The 20,668-nt window shown below is 41.9% G+C and overlaps 1 protein-coding gene across 2 annotated transcripts in view; it reads right to left on the reverse strand.

Annotated features, from left to right (window-relative positions):
- bmp1a (bone morphogenetic protein 1a) overlaps positions 1 to 20,193 on the reverse strand; it is a 60,338-nt gene extending 40,145 nt beyond the window's left edge. The window contains exons 1-3 of one of the 2 annotated variants that reach the window (XM_083554110.1): positions 19,762 to 20,193; positions 922 to 1,029; positions 231 to 365 (exon numbers count right to left, since the gene is read on the reverse strand). In XM_083554110.1, coding sequence (XP_083410236.1) covers positions 231 to 365; positions 922 to 1,029; positions 19,762 to 20,005 — 487 coding nt within the window. In that variant the 5' untranslated portion in view covers positions 20,006 to 20,193. Of the gene's footprint in view, positions 1 to 230; positions 369 to 921; positions 1,030 to 19,761 lie in introns of both variants that reach the window. The other variant, XM_083554109.1, reaches the window with a different exon arrangement.
- Between the last annotated feature and the right edge of the window lie 475 nt (positions 20,194 to 20,668).

Below are 20,668 nucleotides of genomic sequence, written 5' to 3' on the forward strand. Positions count from 1 at the left end.
ACACACTAGTTTGATATATGTAGGAAAAGAGAAGAAAATAAAACAAAGAGACGAGACGAGACGAGACGAGACAAGAAGAGACGAGAAGAGAAGAGAAGAGAAGAGAAGAGAAGAGAAGAGAAGAGAAGAGAAGAGAGGTGGGGCTCCGAGAAGAAGAGAAGAGAAGAGAAGAGAAGAGAAGAGAAGAGAAGAGAAGAGAAGAGAAGAGAAGAGAAGAGAAGAGAACTTACCACTAAAGTTGCCACTTATGACATAAGGGATGACGCCCTCAGGCCACACCCTTTCAGGGCGAGATGTGGCTGCCCTCTTCCTACGCCGAAAAGTGGTCCTGGCAGTGTTCGGGCTCGTGTCATTGGCTGACACTCCTGCTGCTCATGTTATTTCATTAACATAAATAAACAAACAAACAAATAAATAAATATCAGGTCCAGTCAAGAAATCATGGCGATTTAGAATAAGCTAAAAAGTTCAGAGGATAAATCAGATTCACTTAAATAAAAAATAAAAAAATTTCCACAATACAACTTGGAAATAAACTTCTGCATATTTGATACTTGTTTTTTTAGAGATTCAATTGCCAAGTAATTTTCAGGTTCCTGCAAACCACCTTCCGGGAAGTTACCTTTCTGTGTAAATGTGGCCTGATGGGCTGTGGAGTTACTGTGTTTATTCAATTATACCAATAAGGAAAAATGAAAGTAAAAGTAAATATGTCCTTCTTTGTCAAATATATTCGAGTCATGAAAATGGATTTGGACTGTAATTAATATGAACAGGTTCACTCATTAGTGAGGAAACATACAGGGACTAATGAATGAATCTAAAATGTATATGTTTATCTATTTATTGCTATAAAGGTTTTCATTATTAAAAGAGCTATACAAATTAAATAAAATTGGAAAGGTGTTACTCTGGACTCACCTGTGCTGTTGAGGTTGATCACCGTTTTCTGGACGGCATCCACGATGCGGTCCACTTTAAACATGCGCATGTCCTCTTCGTCAAGCGCAATGTCCCCCAGATAGGCCACTGCAAGAAACAAATTAGAATTCCATCTATTAATATTGGATATTAGCGAAGAAAAACCCCAAAACAACAAAAAAACTAAATACACAAGCCTCTAGGTTGTTGAATTGAATGCCTTTGACTGAATGCCTCAGAATTTCCAGTCTGTCCTCTAAAACACTAACACATTGAACACAAAATGGACAAATGTTTGTGGACGCCTCATGACCATAAATTTCAGATGTGCTTTTTAAACATTATAGTCCATATTTAGTACTATTTTTTAGTTATAATAAGCTCTTCTGGGAAGATGTTTAACTAGATTTCGGAACCACAAGAAACAAATGTATAGTGAGGAGACTGGGGGTGCAGTCAGCTTTCCAATTCATCCAAAAAAGTTCAAGAGGGTTTAGTTCAGAGCTCTACAGCAGACCACTCAAGACCTTCCAACGCCAACACATGTCAACTATATCTTGTAGCTGGCTTTGTGCACACCTGTTTGGGGGGAAAAAAGCCGTTTGTCCCAATACTTTTGACAATACCGTACATATGGGTTCATCAGGTATTCCAAATAAAATAAATCATGCACATGGATTTTAATGACGCACCTCTCTCTGCCATTTGTCATAGTGACCTTAATGAGAAGGTAGGTACAGACTTTAATTAGCTCATCAGGGACTCGTTTCTGAAATAATCTCTGAAAGAGCAGCTGAAAAACAGACGAACGGAACTGTCTCCTTCAAACGTCCTTCAGACTAATTGGGAAATTATAGACGCAGGCTCCAAGACTGCAATATTAAGAGCAACGTGAGATGTGCCATGTGTGTTCGCTGTTTAATGATTTAACGACCAATCAGCATTGAGTTTTCAAGAGCGCCATAAAAATAGAATCACAAACGGCCTTTAGTTTAATAAAATAGTGGCCTCTAGGATTACAAGACGGCCATTATAATTTTCCAAAACAACTCGTAATCGACAGAAAGTCGGTCACTGAAGAGTTAGACGTCTTTAGAAAGTATTAGAAAATATCTTTGATGACAAATTTATCAAAATAAATCCTATAATAAGATTATTATTTCTTCCAAGTTTGCTTCTCATTCTTATTCTATTGGCTACACCAAAGAAACAATAATAATAAAAAACCTCAAAAGGTTTTTAATTTTTGATCTTTGGTTTATTGTATTCTTAGTTGAAGGCACACAATTGTATAGGACGTCTTTGGATGCAGCTACATGACATCTTCCCTTTGCTTGATCTCCAAGATCCAAGCCGGTTCCAGCATGACAAGGTCTCTGTGCACAAATCCAGCACTATGAGATGATATGGTTAAAATGGGTTGGAGTGGAAGAATCTCGAGGTGGCCTGCTCTAGAGCTCTGACCGTAACCCTTTTGAACTTGAATGAATTGGAACGATGACTGCAACCCAGGCCTCCTAGCCTCACCTACATCAGTACCGGACTTTACTACCACCCTTGTAGCTGAATGAGAACAAATATCCACAAGCACACTCCAACATCTACTGAAACATCCTGCAAGAATGGAGGGAATTATGTGGAATGGGATATTGAAAAAGCGCATACAAATCATATGGTCAGGTGTCCACCAGCTTTTGTCCATTTGGTGTATTTCCTCTTGCTAAGATGCCATGTGTTATTGTGAGGTTGCATGTCTGTGTAAAGCCGTTGGACTAGCTTATTTACTTAAGCTTGTGCCTTAGTTTTCATTTTTCCTAAATGTCTTTTTTTTTTTTACATCTCACACTGTAAAACAAGAAGCGCTCTCAGTAACATTAAATCCCACCCCATAACACAGCAGACATACAGTCCATAAAGCCGGTCTGCTTCACAACACACTCACGTATTGATTTTTTTTAACGCCAGTTTAATAGAGCCGGATTAACTGTAACATTTTCGAAAAAGCTTTACTTTTTATTTGGATCCTGAGAAGAAAAAAGTAAAAGCTTTTTTACATGCTAAGATCTCCTATTCACAAACAAGACATTCTGCCACAGGAAACAAAAGATTACATTCGGAGTGTGCTAACAGAGACGCCCTGAGAAAAGATTAAAAAAAAGGGTTTTGGAATGAGAGTGGGTGTGAGGAAGGTTAGGGATAAAGTACAGTTATACGTATCGTATGACAACACTTAATACAAATAGGCTTTGGAACACATTCTGAACTTAACACAGCCAGACCAAAGTGTGGTCAAAGTTTATTTTGGCTCTCCAATAGGGTTCTGTCAAATGTAACCTAGGTCTCTTACACTCCAGACCTTCTGTAGATAAAAGCAAAATAGAACATCTTAAAAAACCCTCAAAGACCCAAATCAGTTCCTTTTACATGGTGACATTGGGGAAAAAAGGACCACTTGGAAAAAACTTGTAGCCGAATCAAATCGAAGTGTTAAAAAAGTAATATGAGCCTAGATTCAGAACTATAAAGTGATGGGAGGGGGAAATATTCTCTGATAACTAGCCAATTTATCCTCAACATCTGGATAGGTTTGTTTGGGGATTTCCCCCCCCCCCCCCCTTTTTCAGGAAGCCAAGAAGATCTTCTGAAAGCGTTTCCTCCTTGTGGCCTTTCGTCATCAAGAAGGAACTTTTCTTAGAAACGTTCTGGATGTTCGAAAGCTTGAAGGAGAACAGAATGTATTTTGAAGAAAACAGATTAGCAACAAGGCCCAGAGCGGAATGTAGAGTGCAAATGTAATATAAATTCAGTTCCTCGTCATTAAGTTTTTAATTCTGATAAGAAATTGTGCAATTGTTGATTTAGCTATGATTTCTTAGGAAAGGAGTTTTCAGTTCAAGTTCAGGGTTATACTCAAGGGGTTCAGTCAGAGAAATGTTTTCACGAGGGATTTGTACTTGACCATTGGGGGGGGAAAGCAAAAAAAAAAAAGAAGCTCTGAGGGAATGTGTTCATTGCACCACATCACAAAGGTGGATAGAATCCAATAAAGCCTTCTACATTACCTCGAACCTCTAGCTAGTTAGATTGTACAGTTGTGGGATGTTTGTGCACACTACCCAGTGGTAGCTAAACTAGCTAGAGGTCACATTTAGTTAATGTTTAAAGCTAAACGGCCTATGTGTTTGCATATGCATAGCAATCTGCGTTTCAACAGAAGCGATTCATTTCCTCAAATTGCCAAAGGCCAGAAAGTCAAGGGTTAAAGGTTTGAAGTTTTTCCACAGTCAGCATTCCCCACAGGCTGCATTCGCTAGGCCTGCCTAGTCTTGTTTATTTGTGATTCTTAATACCTATTTAAAATCAGCTGCCAGATCCTTTTAGTAATGGTACCCAAACAAAAGATGGACCAGATAAAAGAAATGAGATAAACAGTGTTTAGTCAGCAAATGCCTGGTAAGTAGAATGCATTCCTAAACTTAATGAGGCCAAGAAGGTGGAGATTAGGAAAGAAGAGGTAGTTATGAGGTGGTTTAGCAAATGTTGTGTGCCAGTGGCAACGCATGGTTGCGAGTACACACATTGGAGCTGGATTTTCAGGAACTTGGTTTCGTTGTAGCACCAACATGCATGCAGAGTTTACTACCTCAGTGCTGCTACAGGGGGCTGGGATATGTGTTGTGAGTATAAACAGGCTCTGTCATAGACCCCCTCTAAGGGTGTAGAATAGACTTATAGTTTCCTAAATATAAAAAGGATTGAACTTTACTCCCAATGTCTGCTGTTAAACTTATCCAAGCACATACACACACACAGCACATACTTTCTTCTGTAATCGAATAGAAAAAAGGCTCTGGGAAGCTCATCTCAGAGCCGGCAAACCGACTTTGCATCACTGAGGCCTGCATGAAAGCAAACCTACACTAAATATGGCTGATAGGGCTGAAAATAACAGGGTTTTGCTTCTGCAGTCTAGCATTTGTGTCGTAGAAGACAGGCCATGTGGATCACAGCTAATCCTGATGTGGGCAGCTGGGAAGGTTCGAGATTGCTCGTAATCTGAATAGTGCTAAAATAGTAAAATGGGTTTTAAGGTTGTCAAAAACAAAGACAGGAGAAGAATACGTAAAGAAAGACAGTAAAATAGGAACAAGAGCCATCGTGGCAGCGAAGGGGTTTATCTAGTCGTAACTGGGACTCAAAAAAAAAAAAAAAAAAGTCCTAAAGGGTACACCAGTAATTGGGTGCATATGTTAAAGCAGGCAGGTTTCTTCCAGCAAGACCAGACATGTCACAGAGACACCTTTAAACATACACACCAGACCAACGCATCCTCTTGTTACTACTTTTATAAAGAGACAGACAGAAAGAAAAACAAGAGAGAAAAAATCCCTCTCCTGCATACACCAACACGCCGTATATAAATCAAGTGAAAAACCCAACACTTTCCACCACATGATGAGGAGACCAATTGTGGCATTAACCCCAACCGGGTAAAATTTCTCCCTCCCCCCCTTTTAGCTTGGCTCAATGAAGAAGCAAGATCAAAATAACGAGCGACTGAAAGTCAGAGTTGGTTCGAAGATTACCGCACGTCTCTAGCCGAACACAAGGGTAGCACCACAGAAGGAAATTCCACAGATATTCCAAAATTATTTCACCCCGGAGAAATGTGATGCAGAAGGCGCTGATGACATCAAGGACATCAAGAATCCTGCGATATAGCCAAGGAAAGAAATTAATTCAAGATTTTTCCCGTCAAGTGCACAGGCCCTGACCAATTCTTGAAATTGGATACTCAAAATCTTGGATCATAAGTATGTGGGTCTTAAGATCCTTGAGATAAAAGATTGAACTGGGATTGAAAAACAACGTGTAGCTAATTTATGCAGGTGCCAGAACTGAGCTGAAAAAGAAGGGATACACATCCTAGCAACACTTCAACAAAATGGCCAAAACAAACACTTGCCAAAGTTTAACCCACCTGCTCACTTTAGTAAGTCTGAACTAGCGAGCAACTACATCTACAGACACCGGAATCAATAGTACCACACAGGCAGAAAAGGACCAACACATGCAGGGGATAGAACATGTCTACTTGTACAACACAAGTTTTTTATTCCAGAACTCTCCAGGGAGCCCAAATTCATCCCCTTACAAAAAGTGAGACCCCATAATGTATCTTCACTTTGGCCAAACTCCTAATCTGGCATGTAATTGTTCTCCGTACAGGGCCAAGACCAAAAAACAAAACTAAACAAAAAAAACAGGCAGCCCCAACACCAACCCGTCCTCGCTTTCTTTCTACGCAGTTGTCGTGGTGACGCCGTGGGATTTTATTTTTTCTTGCGTTAATCCCTTCATCCAAAGCCCTTGACCATGGTTACTGAAGTCATGACATTCTTTTAAAAGAAAAAATCTGACGTGCCTCAGCAAAAGAAGGCCCAATATTGAGGTGATTCTTTGCCTTCGAAATTTACTTGACAACAAATCTGATTAGAGGGCCATGAACTATAATGAACTTAAATACCACACAAAGAAATAAGGGATGATGTGTTTTATAAAAGGGAGTGCGGTGGCAGATGTTCTGTTTGGTCGCTTTCCAGACACATACATTACAAAACAATTCTACAGCTGCAGCTCAACCATGGCACCCATGGAATTCAGATTTCCTGATCGAGAGTAGCATAGAACGAGGAAAATCTTATTCTGACTGCATGAGCGAGGAAGACTGGCATTAGGATATATTTACCTTTAAAAAATCTGGTACTCGATCACTTCACAGACAGTGATTATACTGATGAAAGATCAGATTACGGAGATTAACCGGTATGTACCTCTTTTGAGCAGTTCCTTTAGCAGATAAGTCATAGTTTGCACCTAGGTAACTTGTTTCTGCATGGATATTACGCCTAGCGCAAAGAAACAAACAGGGAAAGAGGTGGAATGTGCACTGTAAAAAATTGAGCACATTATCTTCCAGTAGTTTGTACGAAGGGAAAGTGCTTTGGGGAACTATGTTGGCGAGACACAAGGCAGAACACCTGATGTCTTTGGCAGCACGTCCTTTCACCTCAGGTTACTTTTGGATCTTTGGCCATGGTTTGTTTCTTGCACAATCTCTGCTTTTTTCTCCATGGCTGCTTTAGAACAAAAACAAAAGCCATCAATGTACACCTTGAGAGCGGTTCCCGTTACCCATGAGCAGTCTAGACAGGTACTTAAAGTTGCCGCCTATGTATTGAGAGGTGTTCTTTTACCTCTATTGGCGTCTTTGAGGTAGATGAGTAAGAAATAGAGGGTGAAAGTGGGTGAGTGGGGGGGACGGACGAGCAGGCTGGACCTTAAGACACATCAGAGTTCGATTACAAAGCCATTGCGCATGACAATACCAGTAACTTCTGTTAAGCCTCATTAAATACAAACGCAACGTTTGCATCTGAATAGTTGCAGTGTATTAGGAGACGGAGATGGGTTAACCATCACAGGGCACAAAAGAATCAGAGTGGGTTTTTACATCACTCTGTAAATAAAGGCTGACAGTTATAGGCAAGTCAGAAAGATCCTTGCTTTTGGGTTTTGCAAGCCAGAGCTTTCTGTATGTCCTGCTTTAAATTTAGAATGTTTGAGGTTTTAAGGTTTAAAATCATAGTAATTGCAGGCCCGAGCACTGGAAATAGCCTTTCTTGTTTTTGATTATGGTCCTTGTCCATCTATCTTAATCATGAAGACGGGTTTGTCTTGTGAATTTGCTTGTCTTAGACGTAAAACGCAGCTTAAGTTTCTCTTCTTTAGTAAAAAACTTACCTCAGCATTTCCTGACAACAGGAACCCCATGCTACCGGAGCAGTTTCAGAATACGCCTGTGGGTCTTGAGCAAAGCCCTTGGGAAAGGGAAATTATTCCACAGCAAACGTTTTGTGCCTTTAGGGCTTCTCAGAGCGACACCAAGATAGAAAGTGTGATGACAAGGGAGGTAGTCTAAAGACGACTGAACTAATAGACTACCAAAGGGCAGAAAAGACGGCTGCCGAAAACCGCATGACCCTAGGGGCGTCTGTCATTTGCAAGTTGTTTGACAACTTCTTCCAGGGTGGCTCAGCGGCTGTCAAAAGCCTCAAAGGTGACAGACAGACTCCTGAGAAAAAGACTCAAGACCATTAGTGCCATATATACTTACTTACCTTATTTTACTCTCATGGCTGTTTTTTTTCTCCCTGCTAATTGTTCTAACACACCACATATGTTCGAGAACCATGAGCCAGGCATATATATACGGCATGCTGATCTAACAACATGAGGCAGAACCTGCTATGCGTATGCACAAACACGCTCGTAAATGGAATCAGGTGTTGTGAAACCAGCAGGAGGTCAGAAAAGTGGCTGATGTCAGTCCAGCCATTACTGCAGAACAGCCTAATTACTGGCAACACAAAGAGCTATTGATCCAACACACCATCAAAAGAGACTTTTGACTTTTTGACACCTGACCAATGGGTTACATTTATTTATTAATGTTTGGTAATATTATTCTATGCTTTTAACTGGTGTTGAGGTACCAAGATACCAACAACTTGCAATAAATACAGGTAGTCCCAGATTACGATGAAGATGCGTTCCGATGACCCTATCGTAACTTTTAAATATCGGAGGCGCTCTGTTTAAGTGTCTGGAAACGCCGATAAAAACAATAGCAAACTATTAGACAATAGACAATTGAACTCTGTTGACCGGTTGAGAAAGTCGGCATAAATCCTCAGAAATAATCCTGGCAGAGTCACAATGTATCCTGCCACATATATGCTGCTACGTTTGTCTTCCGAATGAAAACATTTTGTCATTTCAACATCGTAATATCAAAAAATAGTAAGTCGAACCATCATAACTCGTGGACTACCTGCATATTAAGTTTTCAATAGTTTAAAAAAAAATTAACCGGTATCCTGTTTCGGTATCATGTTTTAACACTTTCCAAGTCTTTAAGTAGTAATTCCTTTATGCAGTGGGTGTGTAGCCTATTCTTATTAGGACCAGACTCCCAGTGTTTTTGGGATACAGCTGGATGGTTCTATAACTCTGGGAAAAAACCAGGACACGAGATCAAACCAGTTCTCCTGAAGCAGTGAGGTAACAACTGCCACTGCAACAGCAAGAAACTAAAGCTTGGGCACCAACGTATGGCGTTGCAAATAAGCTATGTGGTAAACCCGCAAGTACTGTCTGTCTGTCTGTCTGTCTGTCTGTCTGTCTGTCTGTCTGTCTGTCTGTCTGTCTGTCTGTCTGTCTGTCAAGCAACCCAGTGGGCAAAATTTGGTGGCCTACAAAGAATGAAACCTACAGGTAAAAAAATCTACATATATGTCACATGATGGTATTGTTGTAGTATTTACTTATCTGTATCAACATCCTCACCTCGTACATCCATTAGAGGTTCTCGCACATAAGGCGACTCCTTTCACAGCTTAAGCTGCTGCTGCAAATCAAGACCCCTGTCAATTTGCACTCTGGGCCTAATTAGCTATAAAAGAGATGAGTGAGCTTGTCCCATCGCTTCTTTTGAGGTTGTTTCCCTACTGAAAATGAAGCGTATTGTTCTCGTTAACGAAACCGTATGTCTTTGTTTGGCCGAAAAATTCAATATTTTCAAGCTTTCCCGGAAATACTGTTTCAGCAGGTGGCAAATTAGAACAAGCTGAAGAGACATCATCTATTTTGTGAGAAGAATATTTCTAAATGTAATTCACCAAGCCCTGTACTCTCTCTCTTTTGTACTGTGTTGATGCAAAGACCAGAAAAATCCTCAGGCTTTTTGTCGCATTTGTCTCAGTAAAACATTGCCCCTTTTCCATTTAGAAACCACATAGTGGGTGTAAACTTTTATACTGCAAGATTGGGATGTCTGTTTTCTATCCACATTATACAGATATGCATATGCTCTTTCAGAGTGGGCTGCATCATGTTTTTAGGGTTGTGGTGTGTCTTTGCTGGAATAGGAGGAGTGTTAAGGAGGGGTTTGAAAGGGGCCAATACCATGTTTAATCCAAGACTTACTGAAAGCGTGTGTTGTAATACATCATCATTACTGTACAGAGTTCTCATCTGTGAGATATATTAAAAAAGAAATGCAAACGCACAGGCCGAAGAAGCTATGGATTCGAGATGTCAGATAAGCTCTGCCGACAATCTTATTTCTGTAAATTTATTAAACCATTCTCGAAGAGTACAAGTCATCCTCGGAGTATCGAATGGTCACCTTTACTCATTTATTCTGGGTGGAAAACATGCCTGGCTATCTTACAACGGATCTCAAAATGGTTTTTGGGTGGAAGATAAGAAACATGCTATACTTTATAAAAACTATGTGAAATGGGAGTCTTACCACAAGGCAATGATCCAAAATACTAGAAACAAAGTGTGAAAGCTTGAGAAGAAAAAGTCTCTGAATGAACAAAGACTGGCAATGTAGCATGGTGTTGCTAAAACAGGCATATCTAGAGCCACCTGATATATATATATTTTTTAGAAAACTCCAGACCTTCTACTTCTTCATCAGCAAAAGACAACACATTGTGATTTTTTTTCCATTAAAAGCTGCATTTAATGTTGTGAATAACACTCAGTAACTATCACTTACATTATAGCTTTACACAAACGTTTCCTCACCATCGTTAAAACTATTCATCATGCTTGTCTTCTGGATTCTTCTACCCTTAGGGCGTACAACCTTTTGCATCCAGCTGTATTTCTAAATGCCGGTTAGAGGCTACACACAAGGTTTGAACCTCCAGTCCTAATCCTAGCCTCAAGCATCTGGTCCCGGATCAGCTAGAGTCGCGGCAGCTCGAAGCAATGTAAACAAGCTGTAGCGAGTTAGCCAAGAGAACCCTGAATGACCTGCTGTCACGTCAGCTGGCCGACGCAGACACAGTCTCCAAACCTCTGAATTGGCCGAAGCTGGCAAACGCTGAATAACCTACAGTCTGCCAACATCTTCGTCCACATCGTCCTCGCTTTGTCTTGCATCAGCTCTTGTCTTTACTCGCTTACGCCATGTGTAGACGTTAAGGTGTACGGAATAATACACGCATGAGTGTGGTGTTACGGAAAAACAACATATCGGCCGGTAGCAAAGATACTGTTACCACATGCAAATGTTTCATTAATAGTTTCATTATATGGTTCATCCATTTGTCATTAGCCACAAGTTATTACAATTCGGATAGGATGTTAGTATAGACTGTTTCGAGAGCTTGACGAGTCAAACACACAGCGGAGAAAGGAAGCGGATATTTCTGCAGTTTCTTCGAATCTGCTCCGCCAAAGCATTACATGAAGCGCAAACAAACCCCAGGCTCCTATTAATCCCAGTACCTCGAAGGAGCGCCAGATGTTGTGAAGTGACACCCAAAGGGTTGTACTGACTTCATCGTGTTTACTACACGTGACAAATCTTTATTACTCATCGCAGCGCTGGCACTCAGGCACAGCTTTTCTTCGCCGTAGAGAAATGCAACGGTTCTGAGCGATCCCCATGGCGAAAAATATGGTAAACAGGAAATGCTTATGTGCCATGGAAGGGTGGGAATCCCATTCCATCTCTTTTAGAGTAAATAAAAACTTCCACAGACACAAAAAAATGTACTGGTAAAAGCGAAAACTTCACTCAGCCCAAAAACAGGTGGTCCTGTTCAAACTCAGTCACGTCGCGTTGTGTTTGAAGAGCTGCGTAACGTGGCGATGATGTCTCAACATTACGTTAGACATGATCCAGGATCTTGGATTCGACAACTCCCATTTTAATAATGACAATGATAATAATTCCATACACACCTCTATTAAAATGTTCGAATGACCAGCCATAAACACATGACGTGTACAACTGATATTCTGGCAAAGAGGAGACGATTATTATGCACTTTTTTGGAAGGAGTCTCCAGTGTCAGCGACTGTTTATAACCTGCTATAATGTACATTATATGGAGAAAAGTTTATGGACATCTAAATAAGACTTGATTTAATCCCCATATCTTCTTATTATAAACTCCAGTTTACTGGGAAGATGTTCCACCAGATTTTGTGAGGATGTGCGCTCATTTAGCTACCAGGGTGTTCAATAAAGTCAGGTATTGGTGTAGGTGTAGGTGTAGGTGTTCAACAGTGTTGGAGATCTATAGCAGGAGATCTTCCACTTCACCCCATGTAGAGCGTATGTTTGTGCGAATGCACATTGTCATGGTAGAACAGGTTTGGGTCTCCTAGTTGAAGAGAACGAAAATTTCATGCCACCGCTTCCAAAGACGTCCTACACGATTGTGTGCCTCCGACTAACAGTTTGTGGAAGAACCACGTGTGGCTGGAGAATTAAAATGCTTCAGTACTTTTGTCCATATAGCATAAGTGATAATGAAAGACACACATTTTAACGTGACGGATAAATAGCACGACGTGTCGTTCTTTACTCATGAACTGCGACTTGTAAACTTCCAAAGGTCTCACGTTTAATTCGCTACTCAGCATAGAAAACGATTCGACTCAACAAGAACATGAATGTTAGCTCTCTGGGTGAAAGATAAAGAGAACTGATTTGAAAGGAAAGCTGCTGAATCCTGCATGATCTTTTAAAAAGCTGCTGGAATGTGCTCGTGGCCTGGAAACCCACGCTATCAGGGAGTCAGGGCTTCGGATTCTCTGCTCACTGGGATTTCACATCAAACGAGTCGCAAATTAATTTAAACTCGTGTTACGGTGTTTTGTGTAAAAAAAAAATAAAAAATGAAGAAAAAAGTAAGACTAATTAACACGATGCCTCGTCTTTATCTCGCAGACAGACAGGGACAATCAGGTTAACTTCGTGAATGCAGATGAGAATGAAAAGAAACGGAAACTGTATGCGAGTGTGTATGTGTCTCTCTGTCTTTCTTTTTATGTCTCTCTGCGTGTTTGTCTCTCTTTCTTTATTTTTTGTGATTGGATATATTTCTCTCTCCTTCCTTTTCTGTCCCTCTGTGTGTGTGTGTGTGTGTGTGTGTGTGTGTGTGTGTGTGTGTGTGTGTGTGTGTGTTTCTGTCTTATTTTTTCTGTCTCTCTTTGAGTGTATGTGTCTCTTTCTGTCTTTCATTTTTGTGATTGGATATATTTCTCCCTCTTCTTCTTTATCTGTCCATCTGTCCCTCTGTGTGTGTGTGTGTGTGTGTGTGTGTGTGTGTGTGTGTGTGTGTGTGTGTGTGTGTGTGTGTGTGTGTGTGTCTTTCTGTCTCTCTGTGAGTGTTTGTGTCTCCCTCTGTCTTTCTCATTTGTAATTGTATATGTTCCTCTCTTTCCATCTTTCTTTTCTGTCCCTCTGTGTGTGTGAGTCTCTTTTTGTGTCTTTGTGTGTGTATGTGTCTCTCTCTATCTTCTTTTTTCTGTCTCTCTGTGAGTGTATGTCTCTCTCTGTCTTTTTTTTTTGTGATTGGATATATTTCTCTCTCTACATCTTCCTTTTCTGTCCCTCTGTGTGTGTGTATGGATTGTCCCTCTGCGAGTATAAGTGAATGTGCTTCTCTCTTCCTGTCTTTCTTTTTCTGTCTCTTTGTAAATACTGTCTCTCGTTTTCTCTTTAGTCCTTCTTTTTCTCCTTGTCCACAGACAGACATGGACAATCCCTTTTCAAATGCAGCCATTTCTCTTGTTCTCACACTGGACTCCAACACCAACCAGCACGCTTCTGTAACCTCCAGGAGACCCTGGATAACACTTGAGTATTCTTTCTTTCTCTGTTTCTTACTTTCTCTCCATCTGTTTCTTATTCTCTGGTGTGTGTGTGTGTGTGTGTGTGTGTGTGTGTGTGTGTGTGTGTGTGTGTGTGTGTGTGTGTGTCTTTCTATACATGTGTCTCTCTTTCTCCCACTATCTGTACATCTGTCTATGTGCTGTGCCTCTCTGTAGGTATGTGTCTCTGTGTGTTTCTTATGCATCTGTCTTTCTCTGTGTCCTTTCCCCCCTCTCTCTGTACATATGTCTTTCTTCATGTGTTTTTTTTCTCATTTTGTCTCTCTTTCTCGCCGTATGTGTCTTTCAGTGTGTCTCTCATGTGTCCCCCTGTCTCTGTCGGTCACTTTTTTGTCTGTCTATGCTTCTTCCTCTGTTCAAGTGTGTCTCATTCATTGAAACTCTCAATGTCTCCATCCACCCTATGCATCCGTCTCTCTCAGTGTCTCTTCAGCGCTCTCAGAATCGGTGTTTGACTCTTCTTCGTGTCTTAACCGGTCTCTCCTCCTCTCCCTCTTTTTCTCCCTCATGCATAAGGCGTCCTTTTTGTCTGCCTCGCTGCTTGTCTGACTCACTCTTTGGATATTTCTCAGTGTTTCTCTCTCTCACTCTCTCTCTCTCTCTCTCTCTCTCTCTCTCATACATTCTGTCTCTTTCTGTCATGAGTCTCTGTCTTTGAGTGTTGCTCACTCTGTCTCTGTCTCCTTCTCTCTATTTGATTAAGGAACTCTATGCATCCATCTCTCAGTGTCTCACTGTCAGTCTCTCTCTATCTGTCTCTTTGCATCTTTCTCAGTGTTTGTCTCTCTATGTCTCCGTCTCTCTCACGGACACATTCTGTTTCTCTGTCACATCTTTCGTGCATGGGTCTCTCTCTGTCTTTGAGTTTTGCTCACTCCGTCTCCATTTCTCTTGCTTTTTTTGACTGTTGCACTCTATGCCCGTGTCTCTCAATGTCTCACTGTCTGTCTGTCTGTCTGTCTCTCTCTCTCTCTCTCTCTCTCTCTCTCTCTCTCCCAGTGTCTCGCTCACTCTCTCAGTAGTCTCTATCTCTCTTTCTTACTCTCTCAGTCTCTCGCTCTCTCTCTTTGTGTTTCTATCTGTGTCTCTCTCTTCCTCCCAGTGTCTCTCTCTCCCTTTCTCACTCTCTCAGTCTCTCTCTCTTTTGCCACTCTGGCACAGCAGTACAGTTGTACTGACTGCACGATGCCACTCGCTCTGGCACCGACCTCGGCTCCTCATTCTCGTGGTTTTCCGCCCTGCACCCGAAACAGCTGGAGGAAAACCAAAAAGACTGGAATATATTTTCCAGGGTGAAAGCTGGAGTGAGGGAGTTTCAGGTCAAAGTGCATCATCCTCTGTCTAGTATAAAAAAACCACACGAAGGAAAAGTAGGTGCATGTGTCTGAGAACTAAAGCACTATATAGGGACAGGAAGTATTACATCGAAGCGCGCGCGTGTGTGTGTGTGTGTGTGTGTGTGTGTGTGTGTGTGTGTGTGTGTGTGTGTGTGTGTGTGTGTGTGTGTGTGTGTGTGTGTGTGTGTGTTCAAGTGCCGTTACCCTCAAGCACTTGGAGGACATCTGTGAAACAGATGAAGGCAGGTCAGAAGCTCTACAATGTTAATAGTGCAGTTCTGACTCCATTAACCGAACACTAGATTATGATTAAAAAGACTTGAAAGCTTTATAGAGACTGAGAGCCAAAAATGAGGGAAAATAAAATGACAGAAAAATGTCAAAAATGTCACAAAAATACAGCAACAGTTTTGACTGTTTGGAGTCTCAAAAACAAAAAGTCCAGCTTTGCAAAAAATTTTCCAAACTCCCCATCTTGTCAGTCTCTGTCTTTCTTTTCCCTCTCTCTTTCTCTCCCTCTCTCAATGTTTTTGTGTCTCTCCCTTTCTTTCTTTCTTTCTTTCTTTCTTTCTTTCTTTCTTTCTTTCTTTCTCTCTCTTGTGTCTCGGTCTTTATTTTTCTGTCTCTCTGTGAGTGTCTCCCTCTTTCTTTACCTTTTCTGCTTCTCTGAGTGTCTCTCTCTCGCTCTCTCTTTTTCTGTCTCTCTGTGAGTGTCTCTCTTTCTCTCTCTCTCTTTCTTTTTTTGTGTTTGAGAGTGTATGCGTCTCTCTTTCTTTCACTGTCTTTTCCTGTCTCTCCCTAAGTGCATGGATGTCTATTTCTCTGTCTTTATGTCTCTGTCATTCTTTTAACTCAGTGTATGTAACTCTCTCTCTCTCTCTCTCTCTCTCTCTCTCTCTCAATCTTTCTTTACTTTTTCTGTTTCTCGGAGTGTCTCTCTCTCTTTCTTTCCCTCTATTTCTTTTTCTGTCTCTCTGTGAGTGTAGGTGGGTCTTTCTTTCACTGTCTTTTCCTGTCTCTCCCTAAGTGCATAGATGTCTGTTTCTCTGTCTTTATGTCTCGGTCATTCTTTGACATTCTGTCTCTCTTTGAGTGTATGTAACTCTGTCTCTCTCTGTCTTTCTTTTTCTGTCTCCCTGTGAGTGTGTCTCCCTTTTTTTTTTATCATTGTATGTGTCTCTCTCTGTCGATCTGTGATTGTTCTATATGTCTATATTCTAGATGTCTCTATTCTCACTGTCTTTCTTTTTCTCTCTGTATATCTCCCTTTATCTCTATCTATGAGTCTGATTGTTTGTCTCTCTTCATCTTGATACTAGAGAGTCTGGTTTGCTTCTTCAGTAAACGCGGCAGAAAACCACATACTTTCACACAGAGCTTCGATCGGACCGACCTGGCAGCTGCCCAACCACAGATCCAATCCTGCAGCCGGTCAGCAAACACACAAGATTCTCCACCTTACTCAGCACCAAGTGCTTCACACACACTCACACACACACACACACACACACACACACACACACACACACACACACACACACACACCTCCTTCATCATCAGTAGCCATGTTTATATACACAATTTTTGTCATAATATAATTCAGATTGAAATATTCTGTGTTTATATGAGACATTATCTAATCTGATATGGTGTTTACATGTGTTGTTTGTGTATTTCCATTAGTTCTAATGTGTGATAATCTTATGTAAAGCGGGAATTTGTAGGGATACGACTGACAGAAGGTGTGAGGAAAAGAAACTCTGAAAGCTGTGCATCTCCAACAAGCTTCTCAAATTGACCCCCTCCCTCCTCCGAAAAGCAGAAGCATGTGGATGACGGTCCGTAGTGAGGACTGGTGGGAGCGAGTTGTTCTGCTGGAATTTAGTGACCTGGAATGGAAACTAATGGAAACGCATGAGTCGGCGGTCATTCACAGGTGGACTGGTAAAGGGATTTATGTCCCCAGAAGAAAAGAGCATCAGAAATCCAATTCGTTCAATTTGGTATCCACAGTAATAAAGTCAGTGTATATCTTCTGCAAGGAAATAAGGAATGGGCCGATACGAGATACTTCGGATTGGACTTTCAAACCGCTCACACTGCTCCCAAAACACATCTTGTGTCACAAGAGACAATCCGACATAAGCAACATTCTCAAGCTAGAAAAACGTGTACAAAAATAGACGTACAGTGAAAGAAAAAAAGCTGGAACATTGTCCACCATCGAACACATCACCATAGCAACCAGAGCAAAACATTGTAAATTAAGAACGATCGCGGATGCGTTGGTAGATCACTGCAGGCAAGTTCTTTCGTCAGTCAGTACAAATAAAATAAAAAAAAAAAACGGTACATTTAAGTTAACGGCTTCCGCAGGGACCTAAAAATCACCTCAGCACATGTGTAAACATGCCATCTGGTCTCCGACGTCCAAGGCATGAGCGCGTAGGTTTTTCACCACAGTGACGTCTTCACTGCCCTTTTTGTGTTTATTTATTTGATTAACTTCAAAACAGACCAATCGACAATCAATGCGCTATGAGGTCACATTCAATCACAGGCTTACAACTTAGCAGTTGAGATTTAAGAGCCTTGCTCAAGGGCCCAGCCAATGCAGCTTGGTTTGGTGGTGGGATTTAAACTCGTGAGCTTCCGAACCGAATGCCTTAACCACTGAGCTACCACCTCCAACAGAAACAAAATCCCTCGTATGCTCAGGGATACTGCCAATAGCGACGATTCTGAATCGGCCCAAAAACAGATGGTTGCGAAGGAACGATTTTATAACAGGAATTAATTGCGCCATGGGCATTTATTACAACATGTCGTTCTCTATTCGAGGGCAAGTTTATAGGTGAATGATTAACGTCATGGGGGTAAACACACACCACAGCACCCTGTCGTCGAGTACCTTCGAACTGCGGATTCTGTTTATCAGTGCAGATTTGGAGTGAAGTTCTGGGTCACAAAGAGAAGAGGCGGTGATGCTCAGCGAGGATGTACTTGTTTACACAGAGGAGGAGGTAATAAGGGATTACGTTTTTTTTTTTCGTCGCAGTCGCATTTGGCTACTTCCACGAATTCCTGTGTTTACGTCTTACGTAAATGGAGCGTCGGCTGAAGCGTCAACAATCGTATCGCGTTTGCGGTACGTCGCCAAGAACCAGCGCAAACGTATAGAAAAAGCATCCGTGAACTTCCGAAGACAAACAAAAATCCAGAACAACTCGCAAGAACTCAGCGCTCATCTGAAAGGTCGGTGTCTTCTGCGTATCTATGGGTCAAACCGGGACCAGAATACCAATGGTGTCCTACAGCCACTAGAAATGGGGGACCCTCTCTTTTATTTTTTTTTATTTAGAAGGGGTGAAAAACGTAAAAATTAACAGCCAAGGGCCCCCATTCATCTGCAAATGAGGACAAGGCAGAAAGCCGGGCTGTGAAAGAGCGAAAAAGAGCAGGATGAAAGAGAGGGAGGGAGGGAAAGACGCAAAAGAGGAGGACCGGAGCAGGAAAGAAGTTAACTGAGACGGAGATCTCGGAGACGATTGAAGTCCGTGGCCCGGTGAAAGGAGGGAGGGAGAAATAGAGGGAGGGATAGTGTTGCTGAAGGAAGCCCTATCAAATAACAACGCGTCGCTGACGGCAACAAAACACGATCTCGACGAATCCGAAGGCAGAAAAAAAAAGTGTGTAAAGTTTTACCATTAAAAAACTCTCGACTGTCAGAAAGAACGATAATGAGGACTTCGGGGGACTGCAGTTAATCGCTACTTTTGAGCCCTCGAGCCACCAAGCTTCGTCTTTTTAATGATATATTGAGGTTAATTAGCCGTCATCGATTCATCTCACCAGTCGTGGAGAACTTAAGTGAAATTCACCCCCATTCCCCAGAGCCTCCAGAGTCCCCAAATGCAGCATCTTTCATAATCAGTCATCAGGGATGTGGTATGATATATGAGCCGATCTCACGTGTCATTCGTGATTGACAAAGTTTGGAAAACCTACTTTTGGACTTTCGCCATACCAGAAACTAATATCTTATGGTGTGCACCTTCTGTGTCACAACATGCACATTGACAGTATGAGATACACACTTTGGCAAGCACTCCAGTGAAGTGCATGATGTTCCCCCACACAATAAACAATCATCATCATCATTATCATCATCATCAAAAACTAAAGAACACAATATCCAGATGTTGCGTCACTTGCATGGCTACAAAGTTTCACCAGCCCCCTCCCTTTCTTCATTTCCTTTCCCAAAAAAAAAAAAAAAAAAAAAAAAAAAAAAAGGGAACACAGAGGAGAAAACTTTCCGGTTGTCTCTCTTACGTGTCTCGTGCTACGTGCAAGTGTCGTGATTGTTTTTTTGTTTGTTTTTTTACCCCAATACAAAGTACACTGCAAATAAAACGGATTTTGCGAATGCACGCACACATGCATATATTGATGCATATATACACACATGCATGTATGCATGGATATATTGACACGCACACAACCGGGAATCGTGTTGTTTTATATTTTTTCTCGCTTATCTGTCACGGTGCACACTTGCGTGGCTCGTGCAACAACAACAAAAAATAAGAAAGAAACAAGAGAGGAGAAAATAAGAAGGTGAAGGAGGAGGTGGGGAAGGAAAAGAAAGGGTAAAAAGAAAAAGAAAAAGAGAAAGAGAAAGAAAAAAAAAACACAGCACGGAGAGTAAACAAACGCCGCGGCTTCTTCTCACCGGCTTTGCACGGGTCTTTGTAGTCGATCGCTTCTGGGGGACTCATCATCGTCTCGTCGTAGTAGCTCGGCTCATCCGCCCCGATCGCCGCGTCCCAGTCGGTGGCCGCGGAAGCCGCGCCGAGGCTCGCGAGCAGCAGCAGCAACAGCGGCGGCGGCGGCACCAGCAAGCAGCGCGTCGCGAGCTCCATGATCCCGGGGAACCAGCGCAGGGACGACACAGTGAGGCGCGCGCGCGCACACATATACACACACACGCACACGCACACACACACACACACACACACACACACAGACAGACAGACACACACGCGCGCGCACACACACGCACGCAGGAGCAAGAGCACGAGCAGGGGCAGGAGCAGCAGCAGCAGCAGCAAGAGCACGAGCGCTCAGATTGCGAAGACTACTTGGAGAGACAGACAGATGAGAGAGAGAAGAAGGAGGGAAGAAGGACTGGAGAAGGGAGGGAGGAAGGGAGGGGAAAATGGGAGGTTTCAGGAGGAGGGGTGGGTGCACGAGATCCCTCTGGAGGGCGGGTTTAACTTTGTGATGTTCGTGATCACTTGAATGTCTCGAACCCACACAACGGATGATGATGATGATGATGATGATGATGATGATGATGATGATGAGGGACCTCGAAGCATCGGAGTAGCAGTTCAAAACTGTACAAAAGTAGCAGTTTAAAACTGGACAAAACTTTGGACGCATCTTCTTCTGCAACATAGTAATGATATCCAAACTAAAAGAACACGTCAGGAAACCAAAAAAAGTGTTAAACAACCCATAATATATTTGATATTTTCACATTGTCCAATGTCCTTTTGTCCTTAAGTTGTCCAATTGTCCTTTAGTTTTGATGACAGCTTGACAAACTCATGGAATTCTCTCATCAGATGATCAGA

This window comes from Silurus aristotelis (genome assembly GCF_946808225.1).
Source record: "Silurus aristotelis genome assembly, chromosome: 11".
In the NCBI taxonomy this organism is placed as follows: Eukaryota; Metazoa; Chordata; class Actinopteri; order Siluriformes; family Siluridae; genus Silurus; species Silurus aristotelis.